General features: G+C 38.0%; 1 protein-coding gene across 4 annotated transcripts in view; it reads right to left on the reverse strand.

Annotated features, from left to right (window-relative positions):
• Nucleotides 1-11,892: 11,892 nt before the first annotated feature.
• UBR1 (ubiquitin protein ligase E3 component n-recognin 1) overlaps nt 11,893-22,639 on the reverse strand; it is a 167,712-nt gene continuing 156,965 nt past the window's right edge. For all 4 annotated transcript variants that reach the window (XM_067744775.1, XM_067744786.1, XM_067744769.1 and 1 more), the window contains 3 exons: nt 16,951-17,121; nt 15,002-15,103; nt 11,893-13,465 (listed from right to left, as the gene is read on the reverse strand). In XM_067744775.1, coding sequence (XP_067600876.1) covers nt 13,324-13,465; nt 15,002-15,103; nt 16,951-17,121 — 415 coding nt within the window. In that variant the 3' untranslated portion in view covers nt 11,893-13,323. The remainder of the gene's footprint in view (nt 13,466-15,001; nt 15,104-16,950; nt 17,122-22,639) is intronic.

Genomic DNA, 22,639 nt, shown 5'->3' on the forward strand with positions numbered 1-22,639 from the left:
TGTTTGTATTTTTGAAAACTTCATCCTTTATTTTGCTGTAAAAGACTATTTCTAATTAAAGAGATTTCCAATAAAAAGGAATCAGTAAGAGAAAACTGGCAGGAGGTGGGGGGGTAGATGGGCAAAGTAATCTCAGTTTTGGATATATGAGCCTATTGTCTTTTAACCTGTTGATGTTTGGTGTTTGGTGATTATTAAAATAGACAAAATGTTAGGGAAAATTGACACTGATTAAAACTAGTAAAGTTAGAAAACACACTAAATTTGTATTTAAAAAGTAATTCTAATTATTTCTTGATCTACTTCCTATTTATGCCTAACTTTTATGAAATACAACACTATACCATTAAATGTTAACAGTTAACTTTTTTTTAAATTAATTAATCTATTTATTTTGGGCTGCACTGGGTCTTCGTTGCTGCGTGTAGGCTTTCTCTAGTTGCGGTCAGCAGGGGCTACCCTTCGTTGCAGTGCGTGGGCTTCTCATTGCGGTGGCTTCTCTTGTTGCGGAGCACGGGCTCTAGTCTTGCGGGCTTCAGTAGCTGTGGCACAAGGGCTCAGTAGTTGTGGCTCGCAGGCTCTAGAGCGCAGGCTCAGTAGTTGTGGCGCACGGGCTTAGTTGCTCTGCGGCATGTGGGATCTTCCTGGACCAGGGCTCGAACCCATGTCCCCTTCCTTTGCAGGCAGATTCCTAACCACTGCGCCAGAAGGAAGTCCCAACAGTTAACTTTTTAAAAGTTTTATTCTAGAAGAACAGTAAATTCTCTACATATTTGCTCAGTCTTTTAGCTTTCCTCTTTGTTGCAAGGTCATCAATTAACAAAGCATCGTTGGATACTCACAGTTTTCAAAAGAGAAAGTGGTGAGGTGATGTTGTGATTCCTGATGTGTGTCTGAGACAGTCTGGAAAAAGTTCAGTACAGTGGCTTTCAATCTGGTTCAGTGATTAGCTGCTCCAAAAGCTGGACAGCTTTCTGTGTTTTAAGGTAGAATAACTGCCTGGTAATGCTAATAGTGCACCATAGTGATCATAGTATTCCACTGCCAGCTGTACTGAAATAAAACTTAGAATGGTCTCATCGCTCTATTTTGTCTTATTAATCAAAGCAGACTATCAAGTGGGTAGGTGTTTTTATAATTTTCAGAAATCAGAGGGCAGACAGCAGAAGCAAGAAGAACTACAATCCTGCAGCCTGTGGAACAAAAACCACATTCACAGAAAGATACACAAGATGAAAAGGCAGAGGGCTATGTACCAGATGAAGGAACAAGATAAAACCCCAGAAAAACAACTAAATGAAGTGGAGATAGGCAACCTTCCAGAAAAAGAATTCAGAATGATAGTGAAGATGATCCAGTACCTCGGAAAAAGAATGGAGGCAAAGATCAAGAAGATGCAAGAAATGTTTAACAAAGACCTGGAAGAAATAAAGAACAAACAAACAGAGATGAACAATACAATAACTGAAATGAAAACTACACTAGAAGAAATCAATAGCAGAATAACTGAGGCAGAAGAACGGATAAGTGACCTGGAATACAGAATGGTGGAATTCACTGCTGCAGAACAGAATAAAGAAAAAAGAATGAAAAGAAATGAAGACAGCCTAAGAGACCTCTGGGACAACAATAAATGCAACAACATTCGCATTATAGGGGTCCCAGAGGGAGAAGAGAGAGAGAAATGACCAGAGAAAATACTTGAAGAGATTATAGTCAAAAACTTCCCTAACATGGGAAAGGAAATAGCCACCCAAGTCCAGGAAGAGCAGCGAGTCCCATACAGGATAAACCCAAGGAGAAACACACCGAGACACATAGTAATCAAATTGGCAAAAATTAAAGACAAAGAAAAATTATTGAAAGCAGCAAGGGAAAAATGACAAATAACATACAAGGGAACACCCATTAAGATGAACAGCTGATATCTCAGCAGAAACTGTACAAGCCAGAAGGGAGTGGCATGATATACTTAAAGTGATGAAAGGGAAGAACCTACAACCAAGACTACTCTAACCAGCAAGGATCTCATTCACATTCGATGGAGAAATCAAAAGCTTTACAGACAAGCAAAAGCTAAGAGAATTCAGCACCACCAAATCAGCTCTACAACAAATGCTAAAGGAACTTCTCTAAGTGGGAAACACAAGAGAAGAAAAGGACCTACAAAAACAAACCCAAAACAATTAAGAAAATGGTCATAGGAACATACATATCGATAATTACCTTAAACGTGAATGGATTAAATGCTCCAACCAAAAGACACAGGCTTGCTGAATGGATACAAACATAAGACCCATATATATGCTGTCTACAAGAGACCCACTTCAGATGTAGGGACACATACAGACTGAAAGTGAGGGGATGGAAAAAGGTATTCCATGCAAAAGGAAATCAAAAGAAAGCTGGAGGAGCAATACTCATATCAGATAAAATAGATTTTAAAATAAAGAATGTTACAAGAGACAGTGAAGGCCACTACATAATGATCAAGGGATCAATCCAAGAAGACGATATAACAATTATAAATATATATGCACCCAACATAGAGCACCTCAATACATAAGGCAACTGCTAACAGCTCTAAAAGAGGAAATCGACAGTAACACAATAATAGTGGGAGACTTTAACACCTCACTTACACCAATGAACAGATCATGCAAAATGAAAATAAATAAGGAAACAGAAGCTTTAAATGTCACAATAGACCAGATAGATCTAGTTGATATTTATAGGACATTCCATCCAAAAACAGCAAATTACACTTTCTTTTCAAGTGTGCATGGAACATTCTCCTGGATACATCACATCCTGGGTCACAAATCAAGCCTCAGTAAATTTAAGAAAATTGAAATCATATCAAGCATCTTTTCTGACTACAACGCTATGAGATTAGAAATCAATTACAGGGAGAAAAACATTAAAAACACAAACACGTGGAGGCTAAACAATACGTTACTAGATAACCAAGAGGTCACTGAAGAAATCAAAGAGGAAATCAAAAAGTACCTAGAGACAGATTACAACGAAAACACGATGATCCAAAACCTATGGGATACAGCAAAAGCAGTTCTAAGAGGGAAGTTTATAGCTATGCAAGCCTACCTCAAGAAACAAGAAAAACCTCAAATAAACAATCTAACCTTACACCTAAAGGAACTAGAGAAAAAAGAATAAACAAAACCCAAAGTTAGCAGAAGGAAAGAAATCATAAAGATCAGAGCAGAAATAAATGAAATAGAAACAAAGAAAACAATAGCAAACAAAGATCAATAAAACTAAAATCTGGTTCTTTGAGAAGATAAACAAAATTGATAAACCATTAGCCAGACTCATCAAGAAAAAGAGGGAGAGGACTCAAATCAATAAAATTAGAAATGAAAAAGGAGGAGTTACAACAGACATGGCAGAAATACAAAGCATCCTAAGAGACAACTATAAGCACCTCTTTGCCGACAAAGTGGACAACCTGGAGTAAATGGACAAATTCTTAGAAAGGTATAACCTTCCAAGACTGAACCAGGAAGAAATAGAAAATATGAACAGACCAATCACAAGTAATGAAATTGAAACTGTGATTAAAAATCTTCCAACAGGGCTTCCCTGGTGGCACAGTGGTTGTGAGTCTGCCTGCCAATGCAGGGGACATGGGTTCGTGCCCTGGTCCAGGAGGATCCTACATGCCGCGGAACGGCTAGGCCCGTGAGCCATTGCCGCTGAACCTGCGTGTCTGGAGCCTGTGCTCTGCAACGGGATAAGCCACAACAGTGAGAGGCCTGCGTACCTCGAAAAAAAAAAAAAAAAATCTTCCAACAAACAAAAGCCCAGGACCAGATGGCTACACAGGTGAATTCTGTCAAATATTTAGAGAAGAGCTAACACTCAACCTTCCTAAACTCTTCCAAAAACTTCCAGAGGAAGGAGCACTCCCAAATTCATTCTATGAAGCCACCATCACTCTGATACCAAAACCAGACAAAGATACTACACAAAAAGAAAATTACAGACCAATATCACTGATGAATACAGATGCAAAAATCCTCAACAAAATACTAGCAAACAGAATCCAACAGCTCATTAAAAGGATCATACACCATGATCAAGTGGGAATTATCCCAGGGATGCAAGGATTCTTCAATATACGCAAATCAATCAATGTGATACACCACATTAACAAATTGAAGGAGAAAAACCATATGATCATCTCAATAGATGCAGAGAAAGCTTTCGACAAAATTCAACACCCATTTATGAAAAAAACTCTCCAGAAAGTGGGCATAGAGGGAACCTACCTCAACATAATAAAGGCCATATATGACAAACCCACAGCAAACATCATTCTCAATGGTGAAAAACTGAAAGCATTTCCTCTAAGATGAGGAATGAGACAAGGATGTCCACTCTCACCACTATTATTCAACATAGTTTTGGAAGTCCTAGCCACAGCAATCAGAGAAGAAAAAGAAATACAAGGAATCCAAATTTGAAAAGAAGTAAAACTGTCACTGTTTGCAGATGACATGATACTATACATAGACAATCCTAAAGATGCCACCAGAGAAGTACTAAAGCTAATTAATGAATTTGGTAAAGTTGCAGGATACAAAATTAATGCATGGAAATCTCTTGCATTCCTGTATACTAATGATGAAAAATCTGAAAGGGAAATTAAGGAACACTCCCATTTACCACTGCAACAAAAAGAATAAAATACCTAGGAATAAACCTACCTCGGGAGACAAAAGACCTGTATGCAGAAAACTATAAGACACTGATGAAAGAAATTAAAGATGATACCAACAGGTGGAGAGATATACCATGTTCTTCTATTGGAACAATCAATATTGTGAAAATGACTATACTACCCGAAGCAATCTACAGATTCAATGCAATCCCTATCAAATTACCAATAGTACGTTTTACAGAACTAGAACAAAAAATCTTAAAATTTGTATGGAGACACAAAAGACCCTGAAAAGCCAAAGCAGTCTTGAGGGAAAAAAACAGAGCTGGAGGAATCAGACCCCCTGACTTCAGACTATCCTATAAAGCTACAGTAATCAAGACAATATGGTACTGGCACAAAAACAGAAACATAGATCAACAAAACAAGATAGAAAGCTCAGAAAGAAACCCACGCATCTATGGTCAACTAATCTATGACAAAGGAGGCAAGGATATAAAATGGAGAAAAGACAGTCTCTTCAATAAGTGGTGCTGGGAATACTGGACAGCTACATGTAAAAGAATGAAATTAGAACACTCCCTAACACCATACACAGGAATAAACTCAAAATGGATTAGAGACCTAAATGAAGACCGGACACTGTAAAACTCTTAGAGGAAAGCATAGGAAGAACACTCTTTGACATAAATCACAGCAAGATCTTTTTTGATCCACCTCTTAGAGTAATGGAAATAAAAACAAAAATAAACAAATGGGACCTAATGAAGCTTCAAAGCTTTTGCACAGCAAAGGAAACCATAAACAAGAAGAACAGACAACCCTCAGAATGGGAGAAAATATTTGCAAACGAATCAACAGACAAAGGATTAATCTCCAAAATATATAAACAGCTCATGCAGCTCAATATTAAAGAAACAAACAACCTGAATCCAAAAATGGGCAGAAGACCTAAATAGACATTTCTCCAAAGAAGACATACAGATGGCCAAGAAGCACATGAAAAGCTCTCAATATCACTAATTATTAGAGAAATGCAAATCCAAACTACAATGAGGTATCACCTCACACCAGTTAGAATGGGCATCATCAGAAAATCTACAAACAACAAATGCTGCAGAGGGTGTGTAGAAAAGGGAACCCTCTTGCACTGTTGGTGGGAATGTAAACTGATACAGCCACTATGGAGAACAGTATGGAGTTTCCTTCAAAAACTAGAAATAGAATTACCATATGATCCAGTAATCCCACTACTGGGCATATACCCAGGGAAAACCATAATTCAAAAAGACACATGCACCACAACGTTCATTGCAGTGCTATTTACAATAGCCAGGTCATGGAAGCAACCTAAATGCCCATTGACAGACGAATGGATAAAGAAGATGTGGTACATATATACAATGAAATATTACTCAGCCATAAAAAGGAAAGAAATTGAGTCATTTGTTGAGACGTGGACGGATCTAGAGACTGTCACACACAGTGAAGTAAGTCAGTAAGAGAAAAACAAATATCGTATATTAATGCATGTATGTAGAACCTAGAGAAATGGTACAGATGAACTGGTTTGCAGGGCAGAATTTGAGACACAGATGTAGAGAACAAACGTATGGACACCAAGGTGGGAAAACCGTGGTGGGGTGGGGATGGTGGTGTGCTGAATTGGGCGATTGGGATTGACATGTATACACTGATATGTATAAAATTGATGACTAATAAGAACCTGCAGTACTAAAAAACAAACCAACCAAAAAAACAACTAATACCAAACTTTCTTTGGGTTATTTGTATGGAAATATGTTAATATAAATGTTTCAGACATTAAAAAAAAAAATTTTTTTTTTCGCTGCGTTAGGTCTTCACAGCATATGGTATCTTCCCGGACCAGGGCTCAAACCCATGTCCCCTGCATTGGCAGGCAGATTCTTAACCACTGACCTACCAGGGAAGCCCCACTTAGAAAGCTCTCTATGATCACTTTCCACTCTTGCTACTAAGTCCCCACATATACTCCAGTCCATTTAGTAAGAGAGGAAATAAGGTATACATACTGGAAACGAAAAGAAAAAACATTGATACATGTATTATCTACACAGTAAATGTCAAATGCATCTAAAGAAAAAATATTAAAATTAATGATACTAAAAAATGATACGAATGAACTTATTTACAAAACAGACTGAATGCACTGAATCAGAAACCTTTATATGTTGCTGTGTTTCCAGTAGGAAGAATACCTGGGGTTCAGGATCCAAGCAGTGGCTCCAATCCACATCATTCCTGATGACTCCCTGGAGACCTCTGTGCTTTCTGTCCCTGCAACTCTGGGCTCTTCATGGTTAGACATCTTGGTCCCTAAAAGTGGCCCACTCTTGCCAGGGGATACAGCAAGTGTCCTTCTAGACTACAAACTATTGCTGTGGACTTTTGGGCTGCATGCAACTAGCAAGCAAGTAAAGGAGTCACCATCTTGGCAGGGGCAATTGATGTGGATGAACAGAAGGTAAGGCTGCTCTTGGATTAAGAGAGAAGGGAGGAACATGCGTGGAATTTAGATGATCTACTTGGACACTTCTTGGTACTCCCTTGCCGAGTTGTGACTGAATGGCTTAGTGCAGCAACTTAAACCTTTTGTGCTCCCAAATCTTTCAGTATCTGCGTACTGCAGGACCCAACTAACAAACTGATTATGTTGTTTAGGTCTACTATATTCTTAATTTTTTTTGTCCACTTTAATCTATCTAGGTTTGGGAGATGTTTGTTAACGTCTCCCCTATTAATGTGTCTATTCATCCTTTTATATCCTGTAGTTTTGCTTTAGAAAGCTGCTGCTTTAGTAAATGACATCCTCAGCTTGTACAGTTCCTACATGCACGATTTTCAGTTACCATGTTTTAATTAATTAACATTGGTCCTCAACAACATGGTTCAAATTTCACTTATGATGGTATATTAACTGTGAGTAATTTCATAAAGTGCAAATTACGTGGCTAGTTCTTCAGTCCACAAATCACTAAATAACAGATGTGTGTCATGATCAGTGACCAATTATGTAACTTCTTTCAGAGTCTGTTGGTCTTTGGTTTTTTTGCTTTTGTTTCTTTTGGCCACGCCAAGTGGCTTGTGGGATCTTAGTTCCTTGACCAGGGATCGAACCAGGGTCTTCGGCAGTGAAAACACACAGTCCTAACCACTGGACCGCCAGAGAATTCCCCAGAGTCTGTTGGTGATTGGACATTGCACATCTGTTGCTCAGTTCGGGACGGAGAGCAAAGCGTGTAGTCGTGCTGTCTCCTTGTCTCCCAGTGATAAACCCATGTGACATTTTACAAAAATGGATAATCAAAAGAGGGAATGGCCAACAAAGATAAAAATGCAGCAAAGGGCTTCCCTGGTGGCGCAGTGGTTAAGAATCCGCCTGCCAATGCAGGGGCCATGGGTTCAGGCCCTGGTCCGGGAAGATCCCACATGCCGCGGAGCAACTAAGCCCGTGTGCCACAACTACTCAGCCTGTGCTCTAGAGCCCACGAGCCACAACTACTGAGCCTGTGTGCCACAACTACTGAAGCCCGAGTGCCTAGAGCCTGTGCTCCGCAACGAGAAGGCACCGCAATGAGAAGCCCACGCACCACCATGAAGAGCAGCCCCCGCTCGCCACAATTTGAGAAAGGCTGTGCGCAGCAATGAAGACCCAACACAGCCAAAAATATATATATATAAGTAAATAAAAAATAAGTAAATTAAAAAAAAAATTTTTTAATGCAGCAAAGGAACTAAAGTGATAATGCTGGAAGTGAAATTTGGGTAAAATCTAGATGTTATACAAGTTATACTGGAGTTATAGGAGTAGTAGTTAACTATGGAATTGTTGACGCCACTGATATTTGAGAGAATGCATGTCAGAGGAAGCTAGTGAAGGCAAATTTCAAAAAAGAAAAAAAAAGTGGTTAAGATGAATGTCCCAGAAGGAATGACACTGCCAAAAATCTTCACACTAAAGGAACTCTTGGAAGTATTTCACAACTTTGGAACACAAAGGGTAAAATTTTGGAAGCTGATCCAAACTTAGAAACATGACAATTTGCCAAGGCACAGAAAAGATGCTCACTCTGTATAAGTTATACAGAGAGGCAGACATGCTTGACGTTATTTTCTAGATGTTTTTGAAAAAAAAAACAAAAACTTGAATTTTCAATGTTTCTAATGTTATAAGTTATACTGTACTACATAAATGTTTTACTATTTTCATTTCCCAATACATTTATAACTGACAGTTTGTTTTTATACTGTCATTTATAACATTTATAACAGAGTTTGATTTGAGCAAAATTTTTAAAGGCCATGGAACAACTGTATCTTTTTAATTAATTTTATTTATCGCTGCGTTGGGTCTTTGTTGCTGCATGCTGGCTTTCTCTAGCTGTGGGGAGCGGGGGCTACTCTTCGTCGCAGTGCATGGGCTTCTCGTTGCAGTGGCTTCTCTTGTTGTGGAGCACTGGGCTCTACGTGCGTGGGTTTCAGTAGTTGTGGCACGCGGGCTTAGTTGCTCTGCGACATGTGGGATCCTCCTGGACCAGGGCTCAAACCCATGTCCCCTGCATTGGCAGGCGGATTCTTAACCACTGCGTCACCAGGGAATCCCCAATGGTATCTTTCCTATTGATACTAACTAAGATTGCTCTGTATGGTTTCAGCTTGCATGGACATATATGCAGTAATTCACTACTGTACAAAGTGAGGACTGCCTGTATTTGGTCCCAATTTCTTCACATCCTCACCAACACATTATCTGTCTTTTTGAAAATAGCCATCCTTGTGGGTATGAAGTGGTATCTCATTGTGGTTTTGATTTGTGTTTCCCTAATGACTAATGCACATCTTTTCATATACTTACTGGTAATTTGTACATCTTCTTTGGAGAAAAATCTGTTCAAATCTTTTGCCCATTTTCAAATTTATTTATTTATTTATTTTTGACTGCATTGGGTCTTCATTGCTGTGTGCCTGATTTCTCTAGTTAAGGCAAGTGGGGGCTACTCTTCATTGCAGTGTGTGGGCCTCTCATTGCAATGGCTTCTCTTGTTGTGGAGCAAGGGCTCTAGGTGCGTGGGCTTCAGTAGTTGTGGCACGTAGGCTCAGTAGTTGTGGTGCACAGGCTTAGTTGCTCCGCAGCATGTGGGATCTTCCCGGACCAGGGCTCGAACCTGTGTCCCCAGCATTGGCAGGCGGAGTCTTAACCATTGCGCCACCAGGGAAGCCTCCATTTTTAAATTAGGTTCATTTCTTTAATTTTCATCTGAATCTATTTGTTAACTCAGGTGATTATTTAAAAAGTAGGTGAGTTAAGCCCATCTACGTTTGTTGATTGGTCTGAATTTTTTTATATTGTTTCACTATGTAGTTTATTTTCTTTGCCTCCCCCCCCTTTTGATATTGTGTGTAGTTCTAGTTGTAAACTTTATTCTGATATTATATAATACTCTCAGTACTCTTTCTTTAAATTCTCTGTTGCTTCCCTAATATGTAAGCAATTTTGAAACTACCTCTTACTGCCCCTTCTATGTAGCTGCTAGCTTTATCCTATTGTCAGTTTGTGTAGTTTTTATTTCTTGATTTCTCAGCTTCAAGTGCTATCTTTTTACTTCTATGTAATGCTCCGGACGCACAGGCTCAGCGGCATGTGGGATCCTCCAAGACCGGGACACGAATCCGTGTCCCCTGCATTGGCAGGCGGACTCCCAACCACTGCGCCACCAGGGAAGCCCTCAGTGAGCTTATTTAACTTTCCACCTACTCATCCCTTTGCTCCCATTTTTTGTTGGTTGTAATAATTTTGCATTATTTTGATAATGTAAAATTATCTGATTTTGGCTTATTCCCGCCCCCATCTGTAATCTTAATTCTTACAGTTGAACATATGCATATATATGTAAAATATGCATCTTAAAAATTATTTACTGATAGACTGTATGGTCAAAATGTTTGGAGACCATTACACTAAATACCTATGTCTTTTAAAGAATTTGTCTGGGCTGACAAAGATAACTTTTAGCTATAGCTCCTTTCTAGGTATACTTTTTTATACTTCAAACCCAAATCCCCAAACATGAGAAGTCCCTTTTTTCTTTTTAAATATACACATATAAGATATTTTATTTCAAAAAGCACAGAACATTATACAAGTTTTAAATTTACATTTTGCAATAAAAGATATCAATATATGCATTATTTGTATCATGGATGGAATTTGAATCAGTGGTATAAATATGTGGCAGTCACTAAATATAGATCATCATCACAGTGAACCAAAATGCATAGTTGTTATGAAATGACAAATGACCACTAAAGGGTGAACTCAGCCCATACACCACGATAATAAATTAGTTATACAGATATATGTTTTTCTTCACTGTATCATTAAAATTTCTGCTAGCCCCTCACCAAACATTCAAAAAACACAGTTTTGGAGCCATCCTGTTGAACCAGTTCCTCCACATACTACACTAAAGAAAATAAAGTGACTTTTTGCTCATTTTTAAGTAAACTTCATATGCTTAATTAAACTGTTTCCAATGATGAAGGCAAACAACTAGGATATTTGAATATAATTAGAAATCCCTTGGGCTGGGGGCAGCACTGAGAGATGTATGTTCATCTACAGTGCAGAGATCTGAATCAATCTCAGGAAATGGAACTCAATAGGAAATGGGTTCTTTGGCAGTAAAGATCTGACTGGCCATTGCAGGACAGTCCCTCTGGCAGCTTGAGAGCTTAACCGTAGAATTTATGAAGTGGATAGAAAAAGGTTAGAAATAAAAAATCAATTTATCTTTGCTAAACTGGGACCAATCAATTAGGGCAGAAGTCAGCATCTTCTGTTGCCTAGGCTGGCTCAGACTTCCCAGTCAGACAATCCACCCAACAAAATTATATAAGAAGTAAAAGGAAATGTTATAATCATTTTATCATACTGGCAAATTTGACAAACTGAATACTGAAATTTGTAATCCTCACCCATCAATAGTTAGAAACTGTTTATTGGAGTTGTATCTCTTTTCTGATACCTTCTGAATAATAATTATTCAGGTAGAAACATGATTGTGATTCTGATGCCTGTTCATGCCAATCCCTTATTGTAAAATCCAGAATTTCTTTACTTTACATAAAAATACCATAAAAATCTAACCCAAAATGTACATCATCAATCACTTTGCAAATATATTTTTATTTGCTTGCCTTTGCTGAGCAAAAAGAAGGTAGGAAAACATTTATACACATACATGACCATGGTCACCAAAGGCAAAATAAGACGGTCTTTGAATGTATCTTTCGAACTCCTAACATTACCCCAGAGACAACAGAAGCTAAAATATAAGATTTCAATCTATCTTCTGCCTGCTGTTTTATATCATAAGTTCTTGATATAAAAAGTTAAAGCCAAAAACCAAGAAGTCTATGCACAGATGCCGGAGAGCTCTGTTATTTATGAACAAGATGGCTCAACCACAGCATGTTTTAACAGGACACAGACTACTGACCACATGGCTTTTTTTGTTGGTTATACTATTCATATATCCAGAGTTTATGAAAAGTTTGCACACAGATAACAAATGAAGGATCTGTCTTACAAAGACACAGAATGTTACAGAACAGGCTTAAATCTGATTGTTCTAATTTACAGCTGCCATGATCCATTCATTGGGGGAATTTTCTTATCCTCATTCTATAGATAGTTTACATCAGAACTGCATCAGGTTTCTGAGTCAAATAGAGTCATGTCACAATCAAGAGATAAGTGAACTTATTTGAAAAACTTGCCTTTGGAAAATGGAAAGTATAATTTCAAAATGCAATAAAGCTAATCCTCACCATCAGAGGTGAGGACTGCAGGCTTTGTTTCATCAGGGATAAATAATAAATACATTATCCTAACTCTTCTTGAGGTCTACAGTAGGAAAAAAAAAAGCTTTTCCACACTGGCAGAAATTTGCCTTAGAAATGGAAACTTTGTCCATATAGAAATATAGTTTAATTTCTGGCTGAAACAGTAAGTGGCACTTTAGGGGCATTTCCTTAAGAGAGAAATTATAAAATTTTTACTTTTTGGAAAACTTTCTCAATTGAAGTACACTGCATGGTTTCTGAATTTCTCTTTAGCTGCAAGGAAGACTAACACAGATTATTAAATCTTGTCAGTGATCCATTAGCTAAATTAAATTTGGGGGGGAAACACCAAATACAAATTGTAGAAGAGTCAACCAACATATAAGAATGCCCACAACTGCTTGATGTGACTTCATTTATCAGGTGGATGAAGTGAAGTGGGACAGATTACGAAGGGAAATAAGTTTTCTGGAACTATTAGCAGAATCAGACACTTGGGGGTGAAGAAGCATTTCTTTAGCGTTCTGGAACATAAAATAGATTAATCTATGTCTTTTTTTTTTTTGCTTTAAGCATATGTTCATTAATTGAAAGAAATATTCCATTAAGGAATATTTTATTGATGTATGTGCATCTGGACATGGAGCAAAAGACCCTCCAACCCTTCCCCAGCCCTCAATAAGGTCTCCATAATTTTGAATCAGTCTTCATTACTGTCTTCATTCGTGATTCTCCCCAGGCAGAGTTGGAGCTCACAGTAACTGCCAGTTGAATCCGAATAACATCTGATTAGTTTCCTGGCTCCTAGCAATCTCTTCTATGATGCAGTGTTGCTGCCACACCAAATGGAGCTTCCGATACCGCTCACGAGATAAATGAAGGGGGTTGCCCCTCCTTCAGGGGGAGAAAAAAACATGTAAGCTTGAATCAAATAACTACTACATCTTTATTGTTTAAATTAGTCTGAACTTTTGAGATGTTCTTGGAACTGGGAAGGAATCACCAGGACAAGGTTTTAAAAGGTATATTTTCCCTTCACCACTGATCACTATGAACTCGATAAGTTACTTAGCTAATGAAGAAGAAACTTACTCCTTGATTATTCAGAAAAATAGGTCAAGTATACCATGGGCATTATGGGATCCCATTTAAATGGCTAGAAAGGTTTATAACTTGAAGCAGTTCTATTCTTTTTAGAGTGGTTAGCCTGAGTAGGTCTTTAATGGCTTTCTGGCCTCTTATAGTTTATCCAGCTTTGATTTCTGATCTTTGGACGGTAGAGGTTAGGTCTGAGGTGTAACACTAAGCCCTCAAATTATACGCTGCTCCTCAGAAATACTTAGTTATTATTGTCTTTATGACACAACAAACTTGCTGGTGATTAGCAAGTACTTAAATAAAATTACTCCACACCAATTCTAAGGTTGCACAGTTTGTAACACTGTATAACAGCTAATCCAAAATGACTGAAGTCTGGCTGTTGCCAATGATGGAGAACTGTGAGACTCTCATCCCTGGGGCACTAACATGTCTCAGCTGGTTAGGTATTTTCATATTGCCTAACTAACTTAAAAATTCTGCTTCTTTGTACATTTCTGGAACAACACAGGCCTCTTATCCTCAATCATTAACTACTTCCACCACCCACCTTTTTCTTCCTGAATCCAAAGACTTTCTCTATACAGGTCAAAAGCTGTTACAATAAAAACAAATCTCCGTATGAACAAAGAGGTTCTAAGCCTCATCCAATAAGCCGATTCATTCTGAATAATATATTGGGATGATGAAAAAGTTCGGATTTTTCCGTTAAGATGTTACAAAAATCCCGAACAAACTTTTTTGGCCAACCCAAAATTTCAAAAGAACAAACTTTTAGTTAAACAAAAAGAGCTTATGGTAAGGGGATCTAATCTTTAACTATATGTACTTTTGGGACCATTGTGGCCTTACCTCCTTTTTCTCATACCCATGAGTGGTACTCCAGTTCCTAACACCAGTGAAGGATACAGAAAATTACAGGATTCTAAGCATTTTTGCTAATGTTTAAAAGCAAAGAAGGCTGACATAGCTGGCTAATAAAAAGTTTCAAGTATTGCAATGGAAACAATGAATATCCATTTTAAACCAAACTCCCTCACTGGATACTACAGATTTCTTTCTTTTATACATCAGCGTCAATTAAACCTTCTAAGTAATTCTGAAGAAAGGTTGATTAAAAATAATAGAGCATTCAAACATTAGGATGGCGGGGGTCTAAAAATTTTGGAGAAGCACAAACTTGTTGAAAATTATGTGTTACATTTAGGATGGCATCATATTTAATATTTTCAATTTATAGCTATTTAAAAATATCTCTCAGTATTAGCTTTTGTGTTTAAAGAGCTGCCACCATCCATGTACAATAATGTGAGTAAAATTTTAAAAACTTACTTCAGGCCAGGGTCTGTTTCTCCATATTCATCCAAATAAGGGGCTGGATAGGCACAGCCTCTGGCTTTACCTTCAACCAGGACTACTCTACATTCTCTGATTCTAAGGGACAAAACAACCAACAGAAATATTACTAAGTGCATGTATGCAAATGACAGGCACTGTGTCAAAGTTAATCTAGAGAAAAGACATGGTATCTGTTAAGAATTCAGTATAAAGACAATATAGACAAACAGACTAAATCGTGTTTTGTCTAAATAAAAGAGAATGAACATTGCTATTTTTGTTGAAGCTATGGGAAAGGATCAATGGACTTAGGGAAATGGGATCAGTCAGTAATACTGACTAAATATACTGAAGAGAGGAAGGAGACTGTCCTATGTGAACCATAGGTACCCTGGAAGATGGTGGCTGGGGTTGTTTCTGTTCTATTTCCTGACCTATGACCTGGAGCAGGGGAGGGAGCTTAACAGAAGAATAGAACCACATCTCCTAGTCTGATAACCCTGGGCCAGAAAGAAGGTCATCTATGGAAGTGTCGAGCCTTTTCTGGTTAGAGCCAGCCTCCAACAGTGCACATTATAAAGAACCACTGTAACCCTGAAGGTACTTGGGACTCTTACAGCAGAGAAATGGAAAAATAAAAAATAATGTTCGTGTACATAAGAGATAAGTACTCTAGAGAGAAATTATAAAATAAACAGTTGGAATAGGTAGTGGGTTTAATCGCTGTAGGTACCCTAGAAGAAAATAGGTGTTTGGGCTTTGCTTGCATACACTTATTCTCCTTGTTCTAACAGATGCTGATTGGCAGTGATTACATATTCCCTAGTGAGTGAGATGTTTGGGTTTATGTAAACAGAAACTAGATTACATGGGGAGAATGGAAAGAAAGAGCACATGCATCCACTTTGAATTTTTTCTCTCTCTCAGGAAACTTGCACTCTTCTTTCATAAATATGAGAGACTATTGGTCTGTTCTCAGTCATTTGCTAAGACACCAGGGAAAACAATGGTTGGTTGGTAGAAGAAGTGAAGCAAATTAAAACATTCAAAGGACAACATAAAGTAACAATGTACATGTCCTTTGAAAATACAAGTTTTAGGACTCTAAACTCTTTCACTATACCTGATTTTTACACAATACCAGAGTAATCAATATAAAGCCTATCATATTTCACGTTTCCATTTTTTTTTACCATCTTTATTGGAGTATAATTGCTTTACAATGTGTTAGTTTCTGCTGTATAACAAAGTGAAGCAGCTATACGTATACATACATCCCCATATCTCCTCCCTCTTGCATCTCCCTCCTACCCTCCCTATCCCAACCCTCTAGGTGGTCACAAAGCACCGAGCTGATCTCCCTGTGCTATGCGGCGGCTGCTTCCTACTACCTATCTATTTTACATTTGGTAGTGTATATATGTCAATGCTACTCTCTCACTTCATCCCAGCTTACCCTTCCCCCTCCCTGTGTCCTCAAGTCCATTCTCCACCTCTGCATCTTTATTCCTGTCCTGCCCCTAGGTTCATTAGAACCTTTTTTTTCTTAAAGATTCCATATATATGTGTTAGTGTATGGTATTTGTTTTTCTCTTTCTGACTTACTTCACTCTGTATGACAGACTATAGGTCCATCCACCTCAATACAAATAACTCAGTTTCATTTCAAGTCTACCATATTTAAGGTTTTCCACAAATAATGAAAATGTGAACAGATTCCAATTTTTAACTCCTTATTTTTCAAACTACTTACTTCATATTTTTTAAACTATTATTTACATTTGAGAAGATACTTAAGTATCTTTTCAAATGCAATTGCATGTGAATAACAGGTCTATGCTCTAACTTCTGACAGATCATATCCTATCAACATACTGTCCTGCCATGATGGCCTCCAGACTGGATTCAGATTCCCTACGTTCATTATGAAGCTTCCTACTTACTTTAGGAAAATGCAGACTCCAGCTCCACAGTGAAGGGCATGAAAAATGCAAGCTCCCACCTCTTCTCCATTCACAATTTCTTGGCAGCAAATGTTCTGAGAACACAGTATGGCTCCGCAGAAAAGACAGAGGACAGGGTGCTTTCGCTCGTCATCTGCAGACCGTGGGCACCTCAAAAGGGAAGAAAACATTCAGTATGGTGGAGAAATAATAAAAGCGTGATATAATCAGTTAGCAGTGTTTTAGATGTATTAGCAGTGTTTTCATCACTGGCTGCTTTGCAGCGAAGAAAGCTCTTAAAACACAAGGAAACATTTAATTAGATGATTCCTTTTTAATACTTTTCCTTAAGAAGATAACAAAAAGTCTTCTGATTAATTCATAGTAAGAAAATTTATTTTTAAATATGCAGTGTTCTGCGAATTCCCACAAAGTGTGGCACTTAAATATGCCTTGAGATTGAGATGCATTTAGAGAATCCAGTCTTCATCTGACACGACCAATTTACAGTCAGCTCCCCCTCTGGATTGGTTTAGTCAATCTTTTGTCTCAATGTTGGAGCAATGACCTTGAAGGTATACAATTACTGTTGTTGTTTTAACCACTATTTTCAGTAAGGGTTTAAACATATTTCCCCCACTTCTTTGAAGTATTGAGATCTTTAGGGTTGAAAGGGGAGACTGCAGTCTTTGAGTTGACGCACCTTTCCACCTGTGAAACACAGCCAAGTCTTGGGAAAGAAAAAGTGACAAGGTTTACTTGTTTGAACCAAGTAGTACTATGAGATCTGGCCATTTGACACAGTGGCATGCTAGAGCCTTGCTATAATGCCCCCAAGAGGGGTATCACTCTCTGAATTAAAGTGATAATGGCTATCTTTGTAAAAGGAGCTTCTTATACTCCTATCTCTGCTGTATAATGGACATAAAGCAAGCATCAATTTGGACAGAAAAAAATAAATGCAACCCCAGGAGAGATCCATTGATGTCCACAATTGGGTCAGAATAAAGAGCACCAAAACAAATCTCTAATATGGTATTAACAGTTTATTCTCTGATGCCCACTTTCTTAGGCAAGATAAGAAAATCACTATTCTCTACACACGAGCAGAGGGACTCCCTGCATAGGTATTCCATTCCTGTCTCCTGTAGATGAGAGGGTTATTTTCACTCCCTGGGTGTTGCTCTTTTTGGATAAAGCCAACATCTTCTTTAACTTTTAGCACAGGATGGCTGAGTCCCATCCTATAGAGGAAAATGGGAGTGATGCCCCTGAAATACAGTACTGACCAGCCACCCTCCTACACTAGAGATGACTCAGTCTTAATGGAAACTAGTAGTAACAATAAAACTGGAAGAGAGCATAAGATTTATTATTATTTTTACTTGAAACCAGTAAGTACTAATATCATTCAGGAGCATCGTCACTGTGATTAATGATTAACACTCTTCTCAGAGCCAACAGCATGATACCCTTGAATGACTAGAAAACAATATCTATTCACAGGGTATCTGTGATACCAATGCAGCCCCAAGATTAGGAAAATCACTGAATTTGGAGCTGGACGCAGTCTCTGAAATCATCCAGCTAATTTTTGGAGGGCTGAGAGGTAAAGTGATTCAGTCACTTCTTTAGTTGGCTGACCTTAATCTGCCTGAGACAAGCAGCAAGGGAGCTGAAATTGAGGTCAATTCTAACTGGTAATAGAGGCTGAACTATGGGCTGCCCAAGCCCCTGATGGGCCAGTTAAACCCCCTGGCTTTGTGGCTCAAAGCAATGGTTATAACTAAATAAGAGAATTTCCTTAGTCATTCTGTAGGGTGGTGATTCTCAGAGTGGGCCAAAGAAGGGCTCTTCAAGCCCTTAAGATGACCCTGAAATGCAATCTCTCCTTTTGAGTCCTTCAAATGACAGCAAGTTATTTAACATATAGTTATAAAGACTAAGTCACCTTATAGATCAAGGCAGTTAACTGGAATTATTAATTAGTATCCTTAAATTTGAGAGTTAGTTGTGTTTACTGAGAGCTCTAATTAAGTTTAGTAAGAAGTTTAGCTGTTGCACAAAGCTCAGGAACATTACAAAACGCCTAACTGAGCTTTGGAATTTCTGTAATTTGGGAAAACAATGCCTTGTCACCAGTACATTATCAACGGAGTCTTGAATAGGCTTTGATTTTCAAGCTACTGAGATTCTTGCCTTTTAATTACTAGTTACTGCTAGTTCCACGTCATCATTATCAGTTTGGTTTGCTATGGGTGATGTGTGATGCTACTGGATTGTCAAGGATACAGAACTACATCAATAATAATTTTGGCTTATTATTTTCAAGATGATGCATTGTGATTCAAATATGAAATATTCACAAACCAATGGCTGAAGCAGATACAAATATGATTTCTCCATTCAGTGACATTTCACTGGTGGTGTGCTGCTCATTAATTTATGCTATTCAAATAAATTGCATCATATTACAGAAGGCAAAACAAAAATTACTGTTAACCTTATTGAACATAATTTTATCACAGAGCATCATGAGTTTAAGCTCATGTTGTTCTCTTATAAAGGTAATTCATACATGGTATTAGCAATGAGCACAATGTAACTTGTTTTTATTTCTTCTCACTCGTCTTTATCAGCCAGTATTTTTTTGATTTGAAAGTGATCAGTGAAAGGGAAGATGAAGATAAAAGGAAGTTTAGGAAACACTGCTTTAGAGTAGTGTTTAATCTGATTGAGGTAGGAGGAACATGGTGCCAGAAAAGGCTAAGGGGCTAAAAGGCTATTCCTCTTTCCAGTACCCAGGCTTGCACTTTGAGTCACAATGTTATCTGTTTTACTGTTACAATGAGCTTCCATATAAGATTGTGTTTGGGAAAAAAAAGTGTTCTTCAGTGTCATTTCAGTGAATGAATGTGGTCACCACACTGTAATGCATGTAAAACAGTGTTTAAAGACACATGTATAAAAGATATTTCTAAGACTGCTACTTGCTTAGGAAGTTGAGAACAGTGAGGTTCCTGTACCAGAACAACTACTGATCTGGCAAGAACTGTCTGAAGCAATTATTCTGGGAACTCAGAGTCAGGACAAACACTTGCAGTGTCCAGAGGAGTGCTTGACAAAAATGAGGCTAGTAAATTTCAGTGAATTTTGGCATTCTGTGTAGTGGTTACCATCCCTTATCCCCCAGCCCCACAGCAGGTAGCTATGGGCGTGGCTGCCCACAATCCTGGTGCAGCATGCTGGTGCCAAGGTGGGCAAGAGGGACCTTGTGTTCAAAAATTAGGGTTGTATGTTTAGTTTTGCCTGGCAGTTCACTGAGGGGCTGGCACAGAAACTAACCATTGTTTCAGCTCCCGTGGGCTGAAGCAGCTTCCTTGGCGGTGATGGTAGTAGAGGGGATTTAAAGAGGTAGATAGTCTTTATATCTTTTCTTCTCTCTTTTTTTTTCTTATTGTGTCCAGGCATTTAAGGAAATCTCTGTCAGTTACTGGCTGACCACAGAGATAATGGAACAGAGACTTCAGTGAACACACAACGAATAGAGTCTTTGCAAAAATAGTTTGGAAAAGTCACTAAAACAAACAGATAACTACAGCCTTATCAAGCAACAATGGTAATTCCTGGGATGTGGTAAGAATCTGATTTCCAGAGTTATTATGTTACAATACTCAAAATGTCCCATTCTCAACAAAGCTTACAAAGAAACAGAAAAATATGGCCCATTCACAGGAAACCAAAAAGAGACTGACAGAAATCATCCCTAAGGAAGCCCAGCCATGAGACATAATAAACAAAGACTTTAAATTAACTCTCCTAAATATGCTCTTTGAAAGAAACCATTAACAACAACAACAAAAAAAACCTAGTGGAAATCAGGAAAGTTGCAGGGTACAAGATCAACAGACAAAAATCGGTTGTGTTTAAATACACCAGCAGGGCTTCCCTGGTGGTGCAGTGGTTAAGAATCCGCCTCCCAATGCAGGGGACACGGGGTTCGAGCCCTGGTCCAGGAAGATCCCACATGCCGCGGAGCAACTAAGCCCGTGCACTACAGCTACTGAGCCTGCGCTCTAGAGCCCGCGAGCCACAACTACTGAAGCCCATGTGCCTAGAGCCCGTGCTCTGCAACAAGAGAAGCCACTGCAATGAGAAGCCCGCGCACCGCAACAAAGAGTAGCCCCTGCTCACCACAACTAGAGAAAGTCCGCGTGCAGCAACAAACACACAATGCAGCCAAAAATAAATACATACATACATACATACATACACCAGCAATGAACAATCCAAAAAGGAAATTAAGAAAACAATTTCATTTACAATAGCTTTCAAAAGAATAAAATACCTACGAATAAATATAATCAAGGAGGGAAAAGTCTTGTACGCTGAAAACTACAAAACATCACTGAATGAAATTCAAGCAGGCCTAAGTATAGAAGGCATCCATGTTCATGGACTGGAAGACTTAATATTGTTAAGAAGGCAACACTCTCCAAAGCAATCTATAGATTAATGCAATCTCTATTAAAATCCCAATTGCCTCTTTTGCAGAAATGAAAAAGCCAATTCTCAAATTCCAGTTTAATTGCAAAGGACCCGAAATAGTCACAACAATATTGAAAAAGAAAAAGTTGGAAAGCTCTCATGTTACAATTTCAAAGCTTACTACAAAGGTACAGTAATTAAAAAATGTGGTACTAGCATAAGGATAGACTTATAGACCAATGGAACAGAATTGAGAGTCCAGAAATAAACCCAAACATCTGTGACCAACTGATTTTCAAAGCAGGTGCCAAAACTATTTAATGAGGGGGAAAAAACAGTGTCCAAAAATGGTGCTGGGACAACTGGAAACCACATGGAAAAAAGAATGAAGTTGTACCTCTTACCTTATTCCAAAAATTAATTCAAAACAGATTCACATCGTAAATATGAGCTAAAACTATAAAATTATTTGGAAAAAACATGGGAATAAATCTTCATGATCTCAGATTTGGCGACAAATTCTTAGTTTTGATACCAAAAGCACAAGCAACAAAAGAAAGAAACATAAGATGGACTCATACATCAAAGGACACTATGAAGAATATGAAAACACAACTTATAGGAGGAAATATTTGCAAATTAAAATCTAATAAGGGTTTAATATCCAGAAAATAAAAAAAACTCTTACAACTCAACAACAAAAAAGATAGTCCAATTATAAAATGGGCTTGGGATTACCATATATACACTAATATGTATAAAATAGATAACTAATGAGAACCTGCTGTATAGCACAGGGAACTCCACTTCGCTGTACAGTAGAAACTAATACAACATTGTAAAACAACTATACCCCAATTAAAAAATAAAAAAATAAATGAAAAATAAATAAACAAAATGGGCAAAAAACTTGAACACATATTTCTCCAAAGAACATATACAAATCTGTAACAAGCACACAAAAAGATGTTCAACATCCTTGATCATTAAGGAAATGTATATCAAACCGCAGTGAGCTACCATTTTTCACCCACTGGGATCACTTTAATTAAAAAACAAACAAACAAACAAACGAGAAAATAAAAGGTGCTGGTGAGAATATGGAGAAATAGGAGCCCTCATACATTCTGGTGGGAATGTAAAATGGTGCAGCCATTGTGGAAGACAGTTTAATGGTTCCTCAAAATGTTAAACATAGGAT

The sequence above is a fragment of the Pseudorca crassidens genome, chromosome 1 (assembly GCF_039906515.1).
Source record: "Pseudorca crassidens isolate mPseCra1 chromosome 1, mPseCra1.hap1, whole genome shotgun sequence".
NCBI classification, from domain to species: Eukaryota; Metazoa; Chordata; class Mammalia; order Artiodactyla; family Delphinidae; genus Pseudorca; species Pseudorca crassidens.